This window comes from Thamnophis elegans, chromosome 2, assembly GCF_009769535.1.
Source record: "Thamnophis elegans isolate rThaEle1 chromosome 2, rThaEle1.pri, whole genome shotgun sequence".
Classification (NCBI taxonomy): Eukaryota; Metazoa; Chordata; class Lepidosauria; order Squamata; family Colubridae; genus Thamnophis; species Thamnophis elegans.
The window spans coordinates 138438629-138456722 of NC_045542.1; the positions used below are offsets into that span (position 1 = coordinate 138438629).

General features: G+C 39.3%; 1 protein-coding gene across 13 annotated transcripts in view; it reads left to right on the top strand.

The window, feature by feature from the left end:
* CADPS (calcium dependent secretion activator) overlaps window positions 1-18094 on the top strand; it is a 440774-nt gene that overhangs the window by 288807 nt on the left and 133873 nt on the right. For 6 of the 13 annotated variants that reach the window (XM_032210572.1, XM_032210571.1, XM_032210579.1 and 3 more), the window contains exons 14-17: window positions 1321-1422; window positions 3932-3995; window positions 5909-6037; window positions 17887-17896. In XM_032210572.1, coding sequence (XP_032066463.1) covers window positions 1321-1422; window positions 3932-3995; window positions 5909-6037; window positions 17887-17896 — 305 coding nt within the window. Of the gene's footprint in view, window positions 1-1320; window positions 1423-3931; window positions 3996-5908; window positions 6038-8347; window positions 8417-9278; window positions 9297-17886; window positions 17897-18094 lie in introns of all 13 variants that reach the window. The other 7 variants (XM_032210569.1, XM_032210576.1, XM_032210575.1 and 4 more) reach the window with 3 other exon arrangements.

Sequence of the window (18094 nt, forward strand, 5' to 3'; positions counted from 1 at the left end):
TGAATAAGATATTTGCAGGAAAGGCATTAAGAAATTACCTTCTTGACTATTAGTATCTCATTCTTTACACACTAAAGCTGATACAATATTGTGTCCTATGCTAATGGGTTGGGTGCCGTCTACAATGGCTTGGAAGCAGGGCGGCTGTATAAATGTTTTAAATGAAATAAATAAATTAGATATTATAACAATGGTGTCAAATATCGTTATCCAGAATTATAATCTGGTGACTGTTTATTCAGCTATTAATCAGATAAAGCATTTTGATTTAAGCTGGTCTTATGCTTACATTGTTTGGAAATCAGAAGACATCTACCACTTGTTCAGATAAGTATTTAATGAGTTCAGTATTAGCCACAGTGACTGTTGATGTTAAAAGAATATACATCATTTTTGTAATTATCAAGATAGGTTATTGTTTGTCTACTTTAACAAGATCTTTGATACTTCCCCGGGGAAAAACAATCATTTCTATTAAAGCTACTGTTCCTCATATTTCTTATATGTCACCTCTCACCTTTAATTTACTAATTGATGAACACATGGGGTTTCCAAAGGTTTAGACGGGGATGGGAATTCAAAAAAACATTTTGGAAGGAAACAATGGAAACCTACTTTAGTAAACCTGTCAAGAAAACTACAGGAGTTAAGGATATTGTTCTCCTCATCTAAAATGTTAACTGGCCATGAGCTTGTTTAAGAGGCATAGAAGCAGCCATTCTCCACCCCCTGCACTTCCAAAAATTTACTGCCAAGATTGATACTCTCAGAAAATGAACCTCACATGCTAGAATATTCAATAACTTTAGTTTTGCACCTCCTGCCATGAATGATCACAAGTATTTCCTGATCTGTATGAGGGATAGTTTAAGCATATCCTGGTGAAAAATGGAGTTTATGATATAAAAAAAATATCTCCACCCCGGTTTATAAAACATGATATATGAAAAGGAAGGTGTATGGTTTCCATAGAAAAGCAGAGACCCAGCAAAACCTCTTCGCTCATTAGCTTCAATCTAAAATTGGGTGTTGTAATCCATACAATTCAGGTGTTTTGATCAGCAGGACTACATAGAGTAACACGGCAAATCAAAATAAGGGATTAGATTCTCTGTTTAGAGTTTTATACATGCAATAAAGTCTGGAGGACTCCATCAGCAATTTCAAATGTCTGTAACTGAAATGATACTATTTATTCACACCATTTTTTTTTAAAAAAAAATTGAAAATCCAAAGAAACGCACGTTTTGGATTTCAGGGGTGGTGATTCATAAAAGTCATGAGACAGCTTTCAAGTTATTCATAATGTTTTTCCTTTAGGCCTGATGGAATAGGAACGGTAACAGTAGAAGAAAAAGAGCGATTTGAAGACATCAAAGAGCGGCTGCGGTTGTTATTGGAAAATCAAATCACGCATTTTAGGTAATAATGGCTATATCAATTTCCAAAGCGGGAATCATGTCCCCAGGTTTCCACTGTTGCAGTTATCATGGCTTGCTTAAGTAGTAGCAATTCATTAAGAGTTGTAGACAGAATGCTTAGGAGAAGAACTTGCAATTTTAAGGTTTAAATTTATCATTACTCCAGGGTGATCCAATTCCACTTACCATATATTTCGGAGTATAAGACACTCTGGAATATAAGACATTCCTGAGTATAAGACGCACCAAAATTTTGAAGAGGCAAATTTAAAAAAAAACGTTTTTGCACTCTGCAAACCTCCCAAAAACAGCCCTGTTTTTTGTCAAAAAGGACATGCATAGCATTTAGGAGGCTTGTAGAGTGCTCTTGGGGGCTGGAGGGCAAAAACAAGCAAAAAACCGGCAAGTTTTTACGAAAATGGGCCCATTTTTTGTCGAAAAAAGAGCATGCCTAACCTTTAGGAGGCTTATAGCATGCTCCTGGTGGCTGGGGAGGGGGGAACGAGCAAAAAAGGCCCATTTTTTGCTCATTTCTGCCCCTTCCCCAGCCCCAGGAGCACTCTGGAAGCCTCCTAAAGGCTATACATAGCCATTTTTGCAAAGGGGGGGTGTTGGGAGGCCAGAAATGCTGTATTCAGTGTATAAGATGCACCCAGATTATCACCCTCTTTTTTAAGGGAAAAAGGTGCATCTTATATTCTGAAAAATATGGTAATGGTTGAAATTGATTGTTATGTGAGTAAAGTTCCATTTAGGATTGGAAGACTTCCTAAAGAAGACAGTGCCAGGGGGTCACCAACGTAACGGACCACAGGGACCACTAAATTCATAATTTTAAATCCCGCGGATCACTAATATGATTTTTTTAAAAGATAAATAGTATTTAGTGCAATATAAAAAAAATGCAAATAATTTTTCTGTGGATCACCAAAATTTTCTCACAGACCACTGGTTGGTGACTACGTTAAAACTGTCTCTTCCTCTTTAAAGTCTCCTAACCTAAAACTCTCCTTCTGAGGGTTTTGTAACCTTTTGGGATGTATCTTGAGAAGAAGGAATATAAAAGGAAGGAGGCATCTTGCTATTGGGATCAGTAGAGAAAAGCCATCCCCCAAAAGGAAATACCCCGAATGTTTTACTAGAACTTCAATTTTCCCATCAGAGCCATCATCTTGACTTTGGTGATCAAACCCTTACACAAACACAGGTAGTCCTTGACATACAACCATTTGTATAGTGACTGTTCAAACTTACAATGCCACTGAAGAAAGTAACTTATGTCCGGTCCTCACACTTGTGACCATCAGAGCATTCCCCACTGTCACATGTCCAAAATTTGGACAAAATTTGGCAACCAGCATGTATTTACCTGATCACCTATTTCACTGGCTTCTGACAAACAAAGTCAATGGGGAAGCTGGATTCACTGAATGACCACATGACTCACTTAACAAACTGTAGTGATTCACTTAACAACTGAGGCAAAAAAATGTGGTAAAATCAGGCACGACTCAATGAGCAACCACTTTCCTTAGCAACGTGCTGGTTGCTGGCATTCTGGTCCCAAATGTAGTTGTAGGCTGAGGATTACCTATATTTATTAATTAAAAGTGATGATATGATGATGGGCAGGTTTCTGCTCACATTTTGCGTTTAAAACCAAAACAGCTCATTTCTTTATCTAGGGACAATGACTAGGACATTATATAGTCATATTATACCATGCTGTTGTCTGATTTTTTTCTCTATTCCTTTTGCCTATCTCCTTATTGTATGATATTTTTCCTCATGCCCTTTCCTCTCTGATTCAAGCATGGAAAAGCCCATTTTCTCTGAAAGAGTCCTGCAGTTACAGGACTACTAGGTATCCTTGTTCCTAATTCATCTTAAAAGTACCAGTGAGGCATGATACAAAATCCAGGCTCCAAAAGCAATCATCAAATTATTAATTTGAAGAACTCAAAAGAGATCTATACAGAATAGGAAAACCAGAACAATCGTCTTGTTGGTATTCCCTCTGCTCTACCTGTTAAACATCACTTTCCATTTGAAATTTTCAGTTGTCTCACTGGCTTTCCTGATAGAACTCCAAGTATCACATCAAGAGAACGTTTGTGAGGACAAAACATATGCCCTCCCCCAGCTAATTTGGGAATTAATCAACATTGTTCATATTTATTGGAATGATAGTAGCACTCTCAACAAATAAAATTGTAAGGGTATAAATTATATGTGAAGTAATGCTGGATCTAGCCATAACTCCTTTCCTGTGTTTAACCAAGATTTCAATTTATCTGAGCCTTCTTCTTTCATTTAAAATTCTAGATTTTTCTTAAAAGGCATTAATTTAAATGTTCAACCCAAATCCTGTAGTTTCACTTAAGACAGTATTTGTGGACACAGGAATTCAGATGAAAGTAGGCAGGCAAAGTTATTCTTTACATCAAATTGATGTAACTATATTAAGTAATATGCTGTAAAAATATTAAAAAGCTATATATTATTTCTAGGTATTGCTTCCCATTTGGCCGACCGGAAGGAGCTTTAAAAGCCACTTTATCACTCCTGGAACGGGTAAGCATAAGATCAATATCTCAGGGGCTGCCACAAAGAAGAGGGAGTCAAGCTATTTTCCAAGGCATCTAAGGGTAGAACAAGAAGCAATGGGTGGAAACTAATCAAGGAGAGAAGCAACTTAGAACTGAGAAGAAATTTCCTGACAGTTAGAACAATTAATCAGTGGAACAGCTTGCCTCCAGAAGCTGTGAATGCTCCAACACTGGAAGTTTTTAAGAAGATGTTGGATAACCTTTTGTCTGAAATGGTATAGGGTTTCCTGCCTAAGCAGGAAATTGGACTAAAAGACCTCCAAGATCCCTTCCAAGTTCGTTATTTTGTTAAGATTGTTGAAAAGTTAAGGCAATGAGCTCGTTTCCATATTTGGCTGTCTTCATCTAGTAGGATTTAAATTGGTTTGAATTATATTGGTTTGAAGAGAGGAAATTAATTTGCCTCTCCATTCTCTTGGAAACAATGACCGGGAGAAATATTTTTTTTCTCCTAGTGTGCATAATTTTATTAATCCTACTTTTATCCTAAGCATTGTATACACTAGTTTCAGAGGAGGGCATCACATACCCAGCACCAGAAATGTGAGGGTGCGCACACACTTACTTCACTTGTGCACATGCCGTCAACATGTGTAGGCTGTTGACATGCGTGTGGCATTAAAACACATGGCAATTTGCTCATGCATGTCTTCCACACATGCATTCAGCATCAAACAACATGGCAATTAACTCATGTGCACCTTTTGCACATGCGTGCTGCGTCAAAAACACAGCGATAATGGATGGGATTCGGGCAGGCCCACCCACGGGTCGCAACTATTGGTTTGCCTGAATTGGTCCAAACCGGCCGCAGCCCACCACTAACTAGTTTACATGGTTGGACTTACTCAAGTTGTCCTTCCAGGAGTTATGGTCCTCCCAGTAGCTCCACACCGTTCGTATCTGAAGTAATTGACCTTATCCATTCAGTGAAGCTTCGTATATAGAGATTGAGCTGTGTTTTGATGAGGGTAATGAATAGAATACTGAGCTACTTTTCTCCTGAACGAAAAGCCACTTGTTCATTGTGGAGAGTGAAGGCTGCTTTGCTCAGCAATACACCGAGGAGAGAACGATTCTGCAGCCCCTGTAGAAATCCATTCTAGAGGTTGAAGAGATTCTCTGAAGCCGATCTGAGGGTTTGTACAAAAAATCTTTGGCTTGCACAGCCCTGGATCTGATTCAGATCATCAGCGTATGGAAATTACATTTGGAGGCTTGATATTCTAAATTATGGTTGCATATAATTAAAACATTCTATAAATCATACTAAACCAATCTGTGCTCCTCCTATCACATAATCCATGGTATTTTATCTAATGGAGCTGTGACTTTTTTTTTATTGGTGTGTACATTGATACCATATGCAGGGCTGATTTCACAGCCATAAAATTCTTTGAAACTATAAATACCAGAGACATTAGGTTTAAAAACCATGCAGTCCTGCAGCATCTTAAGAACGGTATTATTTATTATGGCTGGGGTTTCATCAACTGGTAAAATCAGATGATATTGCTCTATTAGGTTGCAGTATAAGAACATAATTCATTTCCCAATATGGTCAAAAATCGATCTTGGTAAAGGTGAAAGGAAATCGTGAGTTTGAGGTGTCACGTACACATTGTATAAAATGTGCGTCTTATGTAGATTTGTTGCACATCCTTCGTCATTTCATGCAGTGTTTCAAAATATAAATTACAAAACCAGACTGTGGGCCTCAGAGACCAAGTCCTAACGTTTCAAAGCACCAATGGATAAGGCTACTGCTGTCTTCTTTTCTGGCCAGAAGAGGGAGACAAAGGGCATTGGGAGGGTAGATTATTTTACAAATAATAATAATTAAGAAGACATAATAAATCAATGCTTCCTTAAATCAAGGTTTTGATGAAAGACATAGTTACTCCTGTCCCTCAAGAGGAGGTAAAAGCTGTCATCCGTAAATGCTTAGAACAAGCTGCATTGACTAACTATACTCGGCTATCAGAATATGCAAAAATCGAAGGTAAGGTAAATTTAATTCTTAACTTCAAGTGTTAGCGTCCTCTTTCAGAGAAAAAGATTTTTAAAAGCTGTGTTAAAAATAAAGATCATCTGCATATATCATTACCAGATAAGCAGACATAAATAGATTTTTAAAACATAAAGCAAAATGGAGAATATAATAATCTTGAATAGAACAGTAATCAAAATCTGGCATATATTTCCCTCCCCCCCCCCCAAAAAAGAGCATGACATCAACATATCACTGCTGGTGACAGTGGGTTCATTGGACAATTGAATGAGCAGAACACTCAGAAATGTTTGCACGGCCCTCGTTCCTTTAGAAGCTAATTAAAAATGTCTATTTTTCCCTGGATAATGTTTGCCACCTTCCCTTTTTGTATAGCAGCTCCTGTCAAGTCAGTTGGCCTTGCGCTGGCTTCAGATCTCATTCTTGTCACTCTAAATTTGCCGCAGATGATATTGCTGACCTTTTACATTAGGAAAGAATAACAATTAGTGACCAAAGACACATGTAGCCATCAAAAAGACATTTTAAAACTTGCTGGAAGATACGCTTTTGGCAGGAATCTAATTATACATGCGAGTAGATCTTTAATGCGTTCATCAATTTTTTCATTGTTACTCGGTTGTTGCTGAATAGTAATGCAAAAACTCCGGTTCAATGTCTTGCTGTGAAATGGGAAACGTGGAATCATGCAATATGGATGGTGGTTTCTCGTCCTGTGTGAGCCGTGAAACTTTTACTGTGTTCACTTGGAGGAATAACACTGGCAGAATGAATATCACTATTCAATTTCTTTCTCCTAGTCCTTGCTTGTCAGAAGGTCTGTTGTGATAAGTCACATATTTCCAGGGTCTGTACACTGATATACTTCCTCTCTCTTTCAATGTTTTCCCCCCCATTGACAATGCAAATTGTGTACCAGTGGTAATGAATTCATTGTTATGCATCCAGTGAGAAACACTTAAGAATTGGGCACTAAAAGGATGTTTATCAACTCTTGACTCGGTAATGAGCAGTGAAAATAGAGAAGGAAAGCAAGTCTCTTGAGTGCTGAGCTATCAAGCAATTTATCCAAGCCTTCTACTTCACGGGTTTTAATTGGTGAACTCTGTTACAAATTTCAATGTTTAAATCTGCTTTTGTGAAGACATGGGAGAACTCCAGTAGAAAAGCACCTTTGGGCTTCTTGTTTTCCTTTCCTTGGTCTCTGTATAACCCTCACTAACTTTGTCGGTAAGCTGTGCCTCTCTTCTTTCAGATATATCTATGCAAAAACAAACTTTATGATCTGTAAGTAAAAATGCATTCATTTCCCAAAAACGTAGAACAGTTAGCGTGTACTTTCCTTTTGTGCCTCAATTCTTCTTGATTGTGTTAATTCTCTGCCCTCTTTTTTTTTTTTTTTGGCACTGTGACTTTAGGTCTGGGAAACTTTGAAGCAACAAACTTTTTTTATTTTTATTTTTTTTATTTTTTCTCTTTCTCTCTCCTTTTTTTTTTTAAAAAAAAAATCCAGCTGTTGTTTTCAGAGAAGTACTTTCATCCCACACTACCTGCTCTCTTCTGCTTCTCCTTTTCCTTGTTTGTGGTTGGTTCAGCCACTTTTCTATGTTGCCTCTAGAAAAAGTGGTTGCGTCAGTTTCAAAGCATGCTGGGATTGTTAATTCAAACAACCCAACATCAGCAAGTTGCATGCCTCAGGTTTTCTCTCATGAGCATAGTCCACTCACTAGGAGTTGCTTTTTTAAATTGTTTTTAACTTTACATATATATATATACATACATTTATAAGCATATTGTGCAACCTGTTTCCTGAAAGGAATCTAGTCATTTGGAAATGAAACGCTTTATTCTGTCTCGATATCTAGAGTGCGTTAAAATTAAGATAAGTAATGATGATGAGCAATGCTGTTTGAGGCTATGTTTATGAAGAAATACCTGTGAAAACCTTAGATACTAAAGGCTAAACTCCTTAGTATCTCGGAGCCTTAAATCAACAGAATTCTATTTCCTCCTGTTTGTGATGTTCTGATCATTATATTCCTACCAAGAATTCAGAACAAACCTTTAGAATCATGGGCACAATCCCTTTTGTGGCTCATGAGCATGCTGAATGGTTAATCCAGAAAACACCCAAATTTTAAATCTCCTTTTTTTATTATTATTTTAATTTTATTTCCTGTATGTATCCCCAAATACTCTACAGCTACTTTCCTTTAAAGCTAATGTAAAGTTTTCCTCTGACCTATGACCTATAACCTCTTTACCTCTGACCTAAGCCTCTTGCATGCCCAAATCCTCTTTTATAGGGAAAAAGAGAGAAATGTATGAGCATCCTGTCTTCTGCTTGGCCTCTCAAGTGATGGATTTAACCATTCGTGAGTACCTTCCTTCCACCTCTCCATGCTGCCTTCGCTCTTTTCCGTTTTCATTTCCTCCGTCCAATCCAGAGCCAAACCAACTCATTTTCCTTGCTTTGAGTCTTTTAGCATTTGGCTTGTCTGTTGCTTCTGTCTGTGAAAGTCCCAGTTGTGAGAGGTCAAGTCACTTTTTATCAGCCTAAAAACCAGGTTAGAAAAAAATTCAGCCGGTTTTTTTGTTTGTTTGTGACAAACTCCAATTTATCTGTAAGTTTTTTTCCGTTCTTTCTGTCTGTGACCTGAATGCATTTTTACTTTGCTTATGTGTAACCCCAATTTGTAAACACTTGTCACTGGTACACAATCAAGAGGGAGTTACCGCACCGGGGGAGCACGGAGTTACGGTTCAGCTACGAAACATTTCCCGAATGTTTTTTTTTTTGGTTTCTGAAGTTTGTAACAACCTTTGCATCAAACCACCGAAAAACGTCCTCGTTGGACATTAGCTCTTTCACGTCTCTTGTCTGTTATTTCTCAAATAGAGTGCTATTTTAGTTTCTTTCAAAAGCAACCTTTGAATAGAGCATATTTTATGTATATTCATTTGCTGATCTAATTCGCAATATGTGTTTGCAGAGGGAAACCACTTCAACACCCATTTATTTTTCTTTGCACAATGATTAAATTCTTTCTTGGCAAGACACCTGGTATTATGATCTCCATGCTTTTGGGTGGGCGGGAGAGATTGGGCAACTTCTTTTCTTTATGAATGTCATATATCACACATAACTGGGGGCCTTTTGATCCACTTGCTCATTAATTCTGCATATCTGTTCTTGTTTCTCTCTTTTCTCCTTGTTGCTTTCTCTCTCTCATATAGAGAATCAAAAGGATGCAGGTGAACATCTGTATATGCATTATAAATTGCTAGGATTGTTGATATATATATAAATAGATATATATATATATATATTTCTTTGTTTTCTTTTCAAAGCTCCTTAAGATATGTGCTCCGTATAGAGAAACATTGGAGTTGCAGTAATCCTTAAGGAGTTAATTTGTGCTGTCTTACTTCATGTAACTAGTATTGTTCTTTCCCCTTATGTAAATTTAAACAGAAATAACAATGCAATTTTCTTAGCAGTGAGGTACAGTCTAACAAAGAAGCTATTCGTTCACACACACACACACACACACACACACACACAAACATACAACATACCCTTACATTTTGGTACCCCAAAGTATTAATAATCTAGCTTTTTGTTCAAACCACTGTTTGGTATATAAACTAATTCTCATTTTTGTTTTTTCACATCTTCTGTTTTGGCCCCATTTGGGTAGAATGGTTTTCTTGTTGATGTGTAACTAACAACAGAGAGAAGTCATGTTTGTCGTAATTTTTTTGTTTGTAATGTGGTGGTGTAATAAAGCACAGAAACAGTTGAGATTAAAAAAAAATCTTTAATGCTCCCTCAAATCTCTTAGACCTCTGTCATGACTTCTGCATATAAATACCATTTTTCTGAAATGTCTTAAAATCTTCAAACTGTTACTTTTAGCATCTCCTCTTAGCCTTTTCTTTGTGTTTTCTTGATTTTGAACTGTTTTGGCAGGAATCACTTTTTGAAAGAAAAATTAAACAGAATTTTTGTGACCAATTTTTCCTCCGGTCACATTTGAGAGAAATAGCTGCAGCTTGTTTAGTATGAATTTTATTTTTAATTTCACAGGCATTCGCTGACACCACAACAAACAGTGTTGTACAAGGAATACGGGGTCACTGAAATGAAGAGTAATATACCCCATTCAACTGAGCAATGCCTTGTCCCTCTCAAAAGGCCATAACAATAAAAGCACTCTGACTTGCCATTCTCATCAGCAATCACATTTTAAACAAGTGTGTCCACAGCTATGTGCAATTTATACTGATAATATGTGTCAAGGAAAGAAAGTACTAGGAGTTCTGCCTTCATCAATGTCTAGATGGAGACACTGCACATGATTAGTGGTGACCCCAACAGGAACAGACATCCTAACTTGTAAAAATGCCTCCATCTGATTAAATGTTGGAGGATTGGCACTGGATATGGATGAACCTCGGCAAAAATAGTCAATTATGAGGAAATAGCCTTCACAAATCATGAGGCAAATATCATGAAAAGACTAAAATAATGGCACTGTTGCTGTGAATCGTAAACATGTCAAGAAACCTGAATATCCAGGTCACTAGACTATTGGTTAATATCAACAATGCCTGTGAGAATCATCCATCTCTAGCATTTGAGTGTCTGTAGTAATATGTGGAAGCTGCATTAATCATCTTGAGACATTAATATAATATTATTTCTTTGTCCATCTTATATTTAGCTTTCAAAAGATATCCGCAGGTTATGGTTAAAAAAACTCATGACAGATGTAAACAAAAAACGGCGGTGTTTTAGCCAATCCATTGCAACCACCATCTTGCTTGGGGTTTTTTTGACCTGGCCTTGCGGTCATACCTGTTAGATTACTTCCTAGTCCAGAACCTTGTGCCCTGAAAGCTTTAAGGAAGTTATAGAATTGGGCTCTAACATCAGGAAAGGTTGTGTGGATTTATACAACTATATACCGCATGCATTTATTTCCCACTGGACATCATACAAACATATGGTGAAGATTTCCATATGTTAGACCATTGTTCTAAGTTCAGAGAACATTATTTATTTGGAGTTCCCCCCCTCCCTCCATTTCAACCACCTTTACGGCAGCTCTCATAAAATAATTTAGGGCATTAAACCTAGTGACTGAAATTCTAGAGTAATTTGAATTTTGGTTGTATTGATTTGCAAAGAAATACAAGGTATCCTCCTGAAGTTTAGCAGATTTTGAGAGTGTACTCTGGATTGATCAGAATTTGATATGAGTGATTTTTACAGTGGTTTATACTAATTAGAATTTGTAGAGTGTTTTTTGTTTGTATATGTGAGTGTATATCTACTTCAGGTGCTTGGCAACTGACTCTCATTTACAACTGTTTTAGTGTCCTACAGTCATGTTTTATGATGTTTTTGCTAGAAAACGGCATTTATTATCTATTTCGGGGAAAACCAGCCCAAATGGACCATTGATTTGCCTAATGACTATTGGTTTGTGGTGCATTCATTTAGCAACCATGCATGTCTATAAAGATTTTACGCCATCCAGGTCATGGTTGTCCCAAAGGAGCTTTTTTCAGGAGGCAACTGGTCTTTCTTGTTTTTTCTTTTAAGATGTTTCGCTTCTCATCCAAGAAGCTTCTTCAGCTCTGACTGGATGGTGGACAAATAAAAGTATTTATATTCCTTGCAGACAGATAGTCATTTGCATCCTTTTAGAGATTCATTGAGACCACTTGTGGGTTTATCTGTGTCATCGAGGTAGTGCAAGTGGGTGTAAAGCCTTCTTGGAACTGTTGAAAGGACTGTGTTGTAGAATGGAGATAGATGATGTTGTAACGCTCCCCTTCTGTTGAGAGAGGGCTGTACAATTTTTACACAGGCTCCACAGCCATTTGAACTACTCAGGTGACCCTGAGGACACAGACAAACCTCCAAGTGGCCTCAACAACTCTCTAAAAAAAGGCCAATGACCAGCTGTCTGCAATGAATATAAATCCTTTCATTCCCCACCATCCAGTCAGAGCTGAAGAAGCTTCTTGGATGAGAAGCAAAATGCCTTCCAAGAAAAACAAGAAAGTCCAGTTGCTTCTTGAAAAAAGCTCCTTTGGGACTATTACCAGCACAAAAAAATGGTCATTAAAAATGTCCACTTATCTGATGACTTGTTTTATGACCATCACCACTTACAACCATGATGGACATGCTCCATTATGATCATAACCTGAAGGCTACCTTAAAAAAAGGATGCAACAGAAATCTAAAATGTAGTAAACCTTCACTAACTTGACCCAGGGCCAAATTTTAAAGGGAAATATAACTAATGTCCTTGTTAGCATTCCGCTCCACAGTCAGAAGAAAGGTACCACTGCATTGTGTTATAAAAACCACCAGCATTTTGCCAGGAATAAAAGGGCCAAATTGTAGGCATAACCATATCAAGGACATTTTTAACTAACTTTTCTAACTCATGGTGTAGACAACTATATGACTTGAGGACAAGGAGTCCATTCTGGTAGCACAAATGCCATATCTGCTCTAATTTATAATGTAAAAGATAAGAAGAGGCCAATCTGTAAGACTGTCAAGAACAGCCCCAAATTTCAGTAATGCTAGGACGTACCGAGGGTACAAAACTCCTGCATTGTCAAAGTGTGTTTCTCCTTCCTTGGCTGCGACAGAAGTCCACACCCAAAACACAAAACTGAAAAGAAAGAAGAGCAGAGAAAATCCCTGGCATGTTAAACTCTGCCCAGTCACCCAGAGGGGAAAATCTCCACTAAAGGACAGTAATGAATAATGTTTAGAAAGTGAAATCAGTGTCCCAGAGGTGTTGTCATTTCCTAATTGTCCTCAAGTGTGCCCTGAATAGTCAGGATGCTAGCAGCTCATCCGTGATTCTTTAGGCTAAATGCATGGATGGATGGATAATTCTCAGAATTGGATGGCTCGGTGACAGGACTGGAAGCCAGGACAGCTCCATTCATTTCAACACCTCCCCGTACCTTACAGGGCTGCAGATATGAATCCTCCCTCTGGATAGAGATTTCTGCACAGCAATCCTGACTTCTGCGATCACAGGGGACATGTTTGAAAAGCCCCAGTAGACATCACAGCAATTCAGTTGACAGTTCCTCTATGGAGTTGCCTCTTCGCATCTACCTCTGCAGAAGCAGTACCCATCTCTCGCGTACGCCAGCCAGCCAGCCAGACAACCAGCCAGCCCTGTGCTTTCTGAAGCTATTGACACTGAGGCCAACAGCTAGTGTAAATCAGCCCTAGGAAGCTAAATCTGTTTAGAACACATACACATGTAAATAAAAAAAGGCAAAGTTCTCTGCTTTCCCCCCACCTCCTCAAAGCGAGTAATTTTATCCTCGAAGCAATAAGGATGGGCGTCAATTTGGACTTTCAATGATGTAGAGATTCAATGTTCTTCCTGCTCCCCATTGCCTTTGTAACATAGCATGCAGCAATTACGTCTCCTGCCAGTGTTTGGCAGGAGACATCGCTATGCACTCGCTGGCATCAGCAGGGAATCAGCAGGGGTATTTTAATGATTGCGGTGGTGCTCGGTGCAGGCTGCAGGAAAGATGCACAGATCTCCCGATTGCCTTCGAAAATACTTCTTTTTTTGTTGCTGTTTTTACAAATTCGTTTAGGGAAGGGAAAAAAAAAAACCAGCCAAAAATGGATGGAAGTTGTCGATTTGTTGTCAACAGCTTGGTCCAATGTAGAGGTCATGTGCTTTGTATTTTAGGGGCAACTTGATAAGGCTAGCCATTTTGCTTTGGGCTGTTCTGTTTCTCAATACACACCCCACCTCCTTCCTTCATCCTCTTCTCTGGTTTTCCTGATGCACACGCAGATATACACTGTGGAAGTTGCCCAAAGACATCGCAACGGAAGGTGCAATTGAACCGGGGGGAGGGGAGCGGGCTGGATAGTTGCAGGATTGAAATGCCAAACTGCTTTGAAATTTAATGTCCCATCCAGGTCACCACAGATGTCTGGCAGAAATGCACAGCTACTGGCAAATTCAAATGCTAAAACGTATTTAAAGATGGTGGCAGAGTTGGATTGTGGCTGTGCTCTTGGGAGGCGCGATTGTGCTCTGGCACCCTCAGAAAAAAATGTCTCTCTATGGAATGCCAATCACTTGGGACCCACTCAAAGAAATGCTGTCCTCAGAAGGATTCCATAGCTACTAATACACCAACTGAGGGTTCCAATTATGTTTAAACCTCAGTAGGTTTCAGCGTACACAACATGGTTGGGTGAATGTGGGGCATGTATTGGCAACAAACTTTCACAAAGCTTGTGTTTCTAAAAAAAGGCATAGATCATACCACAAGGTTCAAGGAGAGTCACTCTTACCAACCTGTTCTTTTCTTATCCATATTATATAGAAGGTTACTAGAGATAGGTTGTTCTCCCTTTCTAGTGATACTCAGATGTTGGCACTTCTCTGCACAGTTTGTGGCTGCTTTGCAGCAGGGATAGTTGATACTTCAACAGGGGCATCTGGGGGAGGCACTCAAAAAAGTCAAGAGGGAAGTTGTAACTGTAACTGCAACCAAAGCTCCAGCTCTTCGTTACATACATCATTTTGTAGACGTAAAAAAGCATGAGACTTTGGTCATGTGTTCATCTGCCACCTTGATTTTTTTACCCTCCTCCAGTAAATATCAGTAATTCAAGGGGTGGGCAATTGGTCTTCTGTCCTTCATGGGGAATTCAGCAGAAAGGGCAGGGCAAATGGTCCCTCCCCACCCTTAAAACTCTTTCAAAAGCCTGAAAAATACCCTTAACTGGTTTTTAAAGCCAATTTTAAGTTACTAGTTAAGATCTGAATTGACTTTCTCAATGGAACTGGAAAAACAATTTGGGATGCTTGGGAAACTGAAAAATGAGATCATAAAAGCCCAATTGCCCACAACACCAGAGAGAAAGAAAAATAAGATACCCCAGGTAAAACCAGCATGGTTGCATAAAGAAAGCAATTATCAGAAGCCAACATGGGTTTGTTAAAGCATAAGATGCCAGACAAACTTTATTGCCTTCTTTGATAAAGTGAATAAATTAGTGGATCAGGGAAATGTTGTGGGTATAGCATACTTAGACTTCAGTAAGGCATGGCATTTAACAAAGTAGACCACAACTTCCTTCTTGGTAGGATAGAACAGTATAGGATATACAGCATCACCACCAGATGTATTTGCAGTTGGCTGTCCAATGAAACTCCATGTGTAATCCTCAGTAGAACTTCATCTACACAGAGTGAAGCATGCAGTGGGGTACCTGAAGGTTCTCTTCAACATCTTCATAAATGATCTAGATGAGGGGATAGAAGGAGAGCACATCTAATTTGCTGATGACAGCAAGTTGGGGGAGTTGCTAACACTTTGGAGGATAGATTCAAGATTCAATTTTGACAGATTTGAGCATTGGGTCCTAGCTAACAAGATGCAGTTCAGTGGTGAGAAAAGTAACGTCCTGCACCTAGGCAGGAAAAATCAAATGCACAGGTACAGGAGAGGCAGCACCTTGATCAACAGTAGTGCCTGTGAGAGGACCTAGGTGTCTAGTGCAATGGTCACCAACTGGACCACTGGTGGTCCATGAGAAAATTTTGGTGGTCCACATATATTTTTTTTGCATTTTTTATATTTATATTGCACTAAATAAGAGGTCATCAAACTACGGCCCCCGGGCTGGATACATGCAATGAATGCTTGTGTTGCTGCAGAAAGTCTCCCCCTTTGGGGTCTTTTGGTGTGGAGCAGAGGGGGACAGAAATTCCAACTTGGGGTCTGCTTCAGCCTCCTGGTGTGGGGTTTTGGGTGAAGGCTGGAGGGAAGTGCCGCTGGTGGTGAAGAGCCAGAGGACCTTGTTCTAGTGGGACTGCATCATGGCCTGGAACTGGCTGACCATCTCAGCCCAGTGAGTCTCCAGGGGCTGGTATCTGGCCTTGCACTCCCGCAGGTCTTCCCTCTGCTTGGAAAGCTTATGCTTGTAGTCCTCAGTAAGGGGTTTCTGCTGAGCCTCCTTCTCAGTCAGATCTAATTTGAACTAAGCCAGCTGTTTTGCCAACTCTTTCTCATGGTGGCTGCTTAGCTCCAACAACTGCTTCCTGTTGGGGCCCTAAGGAGCCTGGGTGGGCAGGCGAGGAGTGGCTGGGAGCGAAGGGGCAAGTAGAGGCTAGCAAGGGACCCCTAGACATGAGTGACATCAAGTTGGCCACACACACCCAGTCATATGACCACCTAGCCACATTCACCCAGTTGGTCATTAGGCAGATCACATTAGTGGTCCGTGTGATTTAAAATAATGAATTTAGTGGTTCCTGAGGTCCAAAAGGTTGATGACCACTGGTCTAGTGGATCACCTCTTAAGTATGAAACAGCAGTATGCTGTAGATGCCAAAAAAGCCAATGCAGTGAAATGCAGAGAAGTGATATTGCCACTTTATACTGCTCTAGTATGGCCACACTTGGAATACTGCATCCAGTTCTGGTCACCGTGATAAAAAAGATGCTGAGGCCCTAGGAGGAGTGCAGAGAAAAGCAACTAAGATGATAAGGGGTCTGCAGGATGAATCATATGAGGAACAATTAGGGGAACAAACTATGTCTAACCTAATGAAGAGAAGAATTAGGCTTGACATGATAGCTGTCTTCTGATACATGAGGAGCTGCAATAAAGAGATGGGGATTGACCTATTCTTCAAAGCCCCTGAGGGCAGAACAAGAAGCAATGGGTGGAAGCTTGTTAAAAAGAAATCCAACCTGGAATTAAGGAGAAACTTCCTGACACTGAGAACAATTAACCAATGGAACATTTTTCCTCCGAGTTATGGGTTCTCCATTGCTGGAGGTTTCCAAGAAAAAAATGGACAGCCATTTTTCTGGGATGATTCAAGGTCTACTGCCATGGGCAGGAGGTTGGACTAGAAGACCACCAAGGTCCCCTCCAACCCTGTGATTCTATGATTCCTATGACTTTCCGTTCCTTGTTCAAATGAAGTGTTGCTATTGAAATTCAGCCAATTTACCCAAGAAAAGGGGTCTGCAAACACAATGCTACTTGCCCACTTCTGAAGCAACAGGAAATCTTCAACAAGAAGATGGAGCTTGGCCCTTAATTTAGGTGAATTCCAAAGGAGATCATGGAGGATAAGAACAGCTATTAGTCATGCCAGTATGCTGTCTCCGGGATTAGAGGCATTTTTTTCCTCTGAATAGCAGTTATTAGAAAATAACAGTGTGAGATGGGTTTTTGACCTGATTCAGCAGGGAGATTATGAGAGACAAATGGAAACTGTGCTTTGTCATTGTTAAAAGTGTTGTCAAAGAGCAGAGATCAGGTGCCCTGTTTCAGGGCCTGTTTAAATCTGCAGACCTCTTTTTCTCATGGTGAATGATAGAGACCAATGTAAAACTAGCTTAAAGACCTGAACTTTAATATCGCTTGGTGAACTTGGTCAACCTCCTTGCCTATTTGATCGTAATTAATATACTATGAAGTGGAAAAGGCTACAACTCCATTCTATCGAATAAAGGCAGAATTCAGGGGTTGCAGAGAGAAAAACGGGAATTGCCCTCTGCAGCTGAAGGCTTACCTTGACCTGTTTGCTTCCTTTCCCATCTTTTCTAAATGAAATGGAATGTTGGAAGGCCAGGGAGGCTGGCTTATCAATCTTAGTTTCTTGTGAAAAAGGTTTTAACAAACTTCTTGTTGTCCAGTCAAGCTTAGGAAAACTTTGCTAAATCAAGTTCCTGCTTACAACCGAGGTGTGTGGTTTTATTTTTACGGTTCAAGTAATATTATGGAGGAGAAGGCCGAAAGACTGAAAAAGGCTAAACTCTCTGTGGGGAGTGCTAAAGAAACAGGAATGCCAACTAGAACAGCAAAGTCCAGATCTTTTATGTTTTGAAGTACAAATATTGTTTATTTTTTTTCCCACTGCTCCTTCAGTGAAAAAAATATTTTCTTTGTTTTGAATATAAGCTTATTTTTGCTGCAAAAAAAGAAGCAAAAATAGGTTAAGCTATAA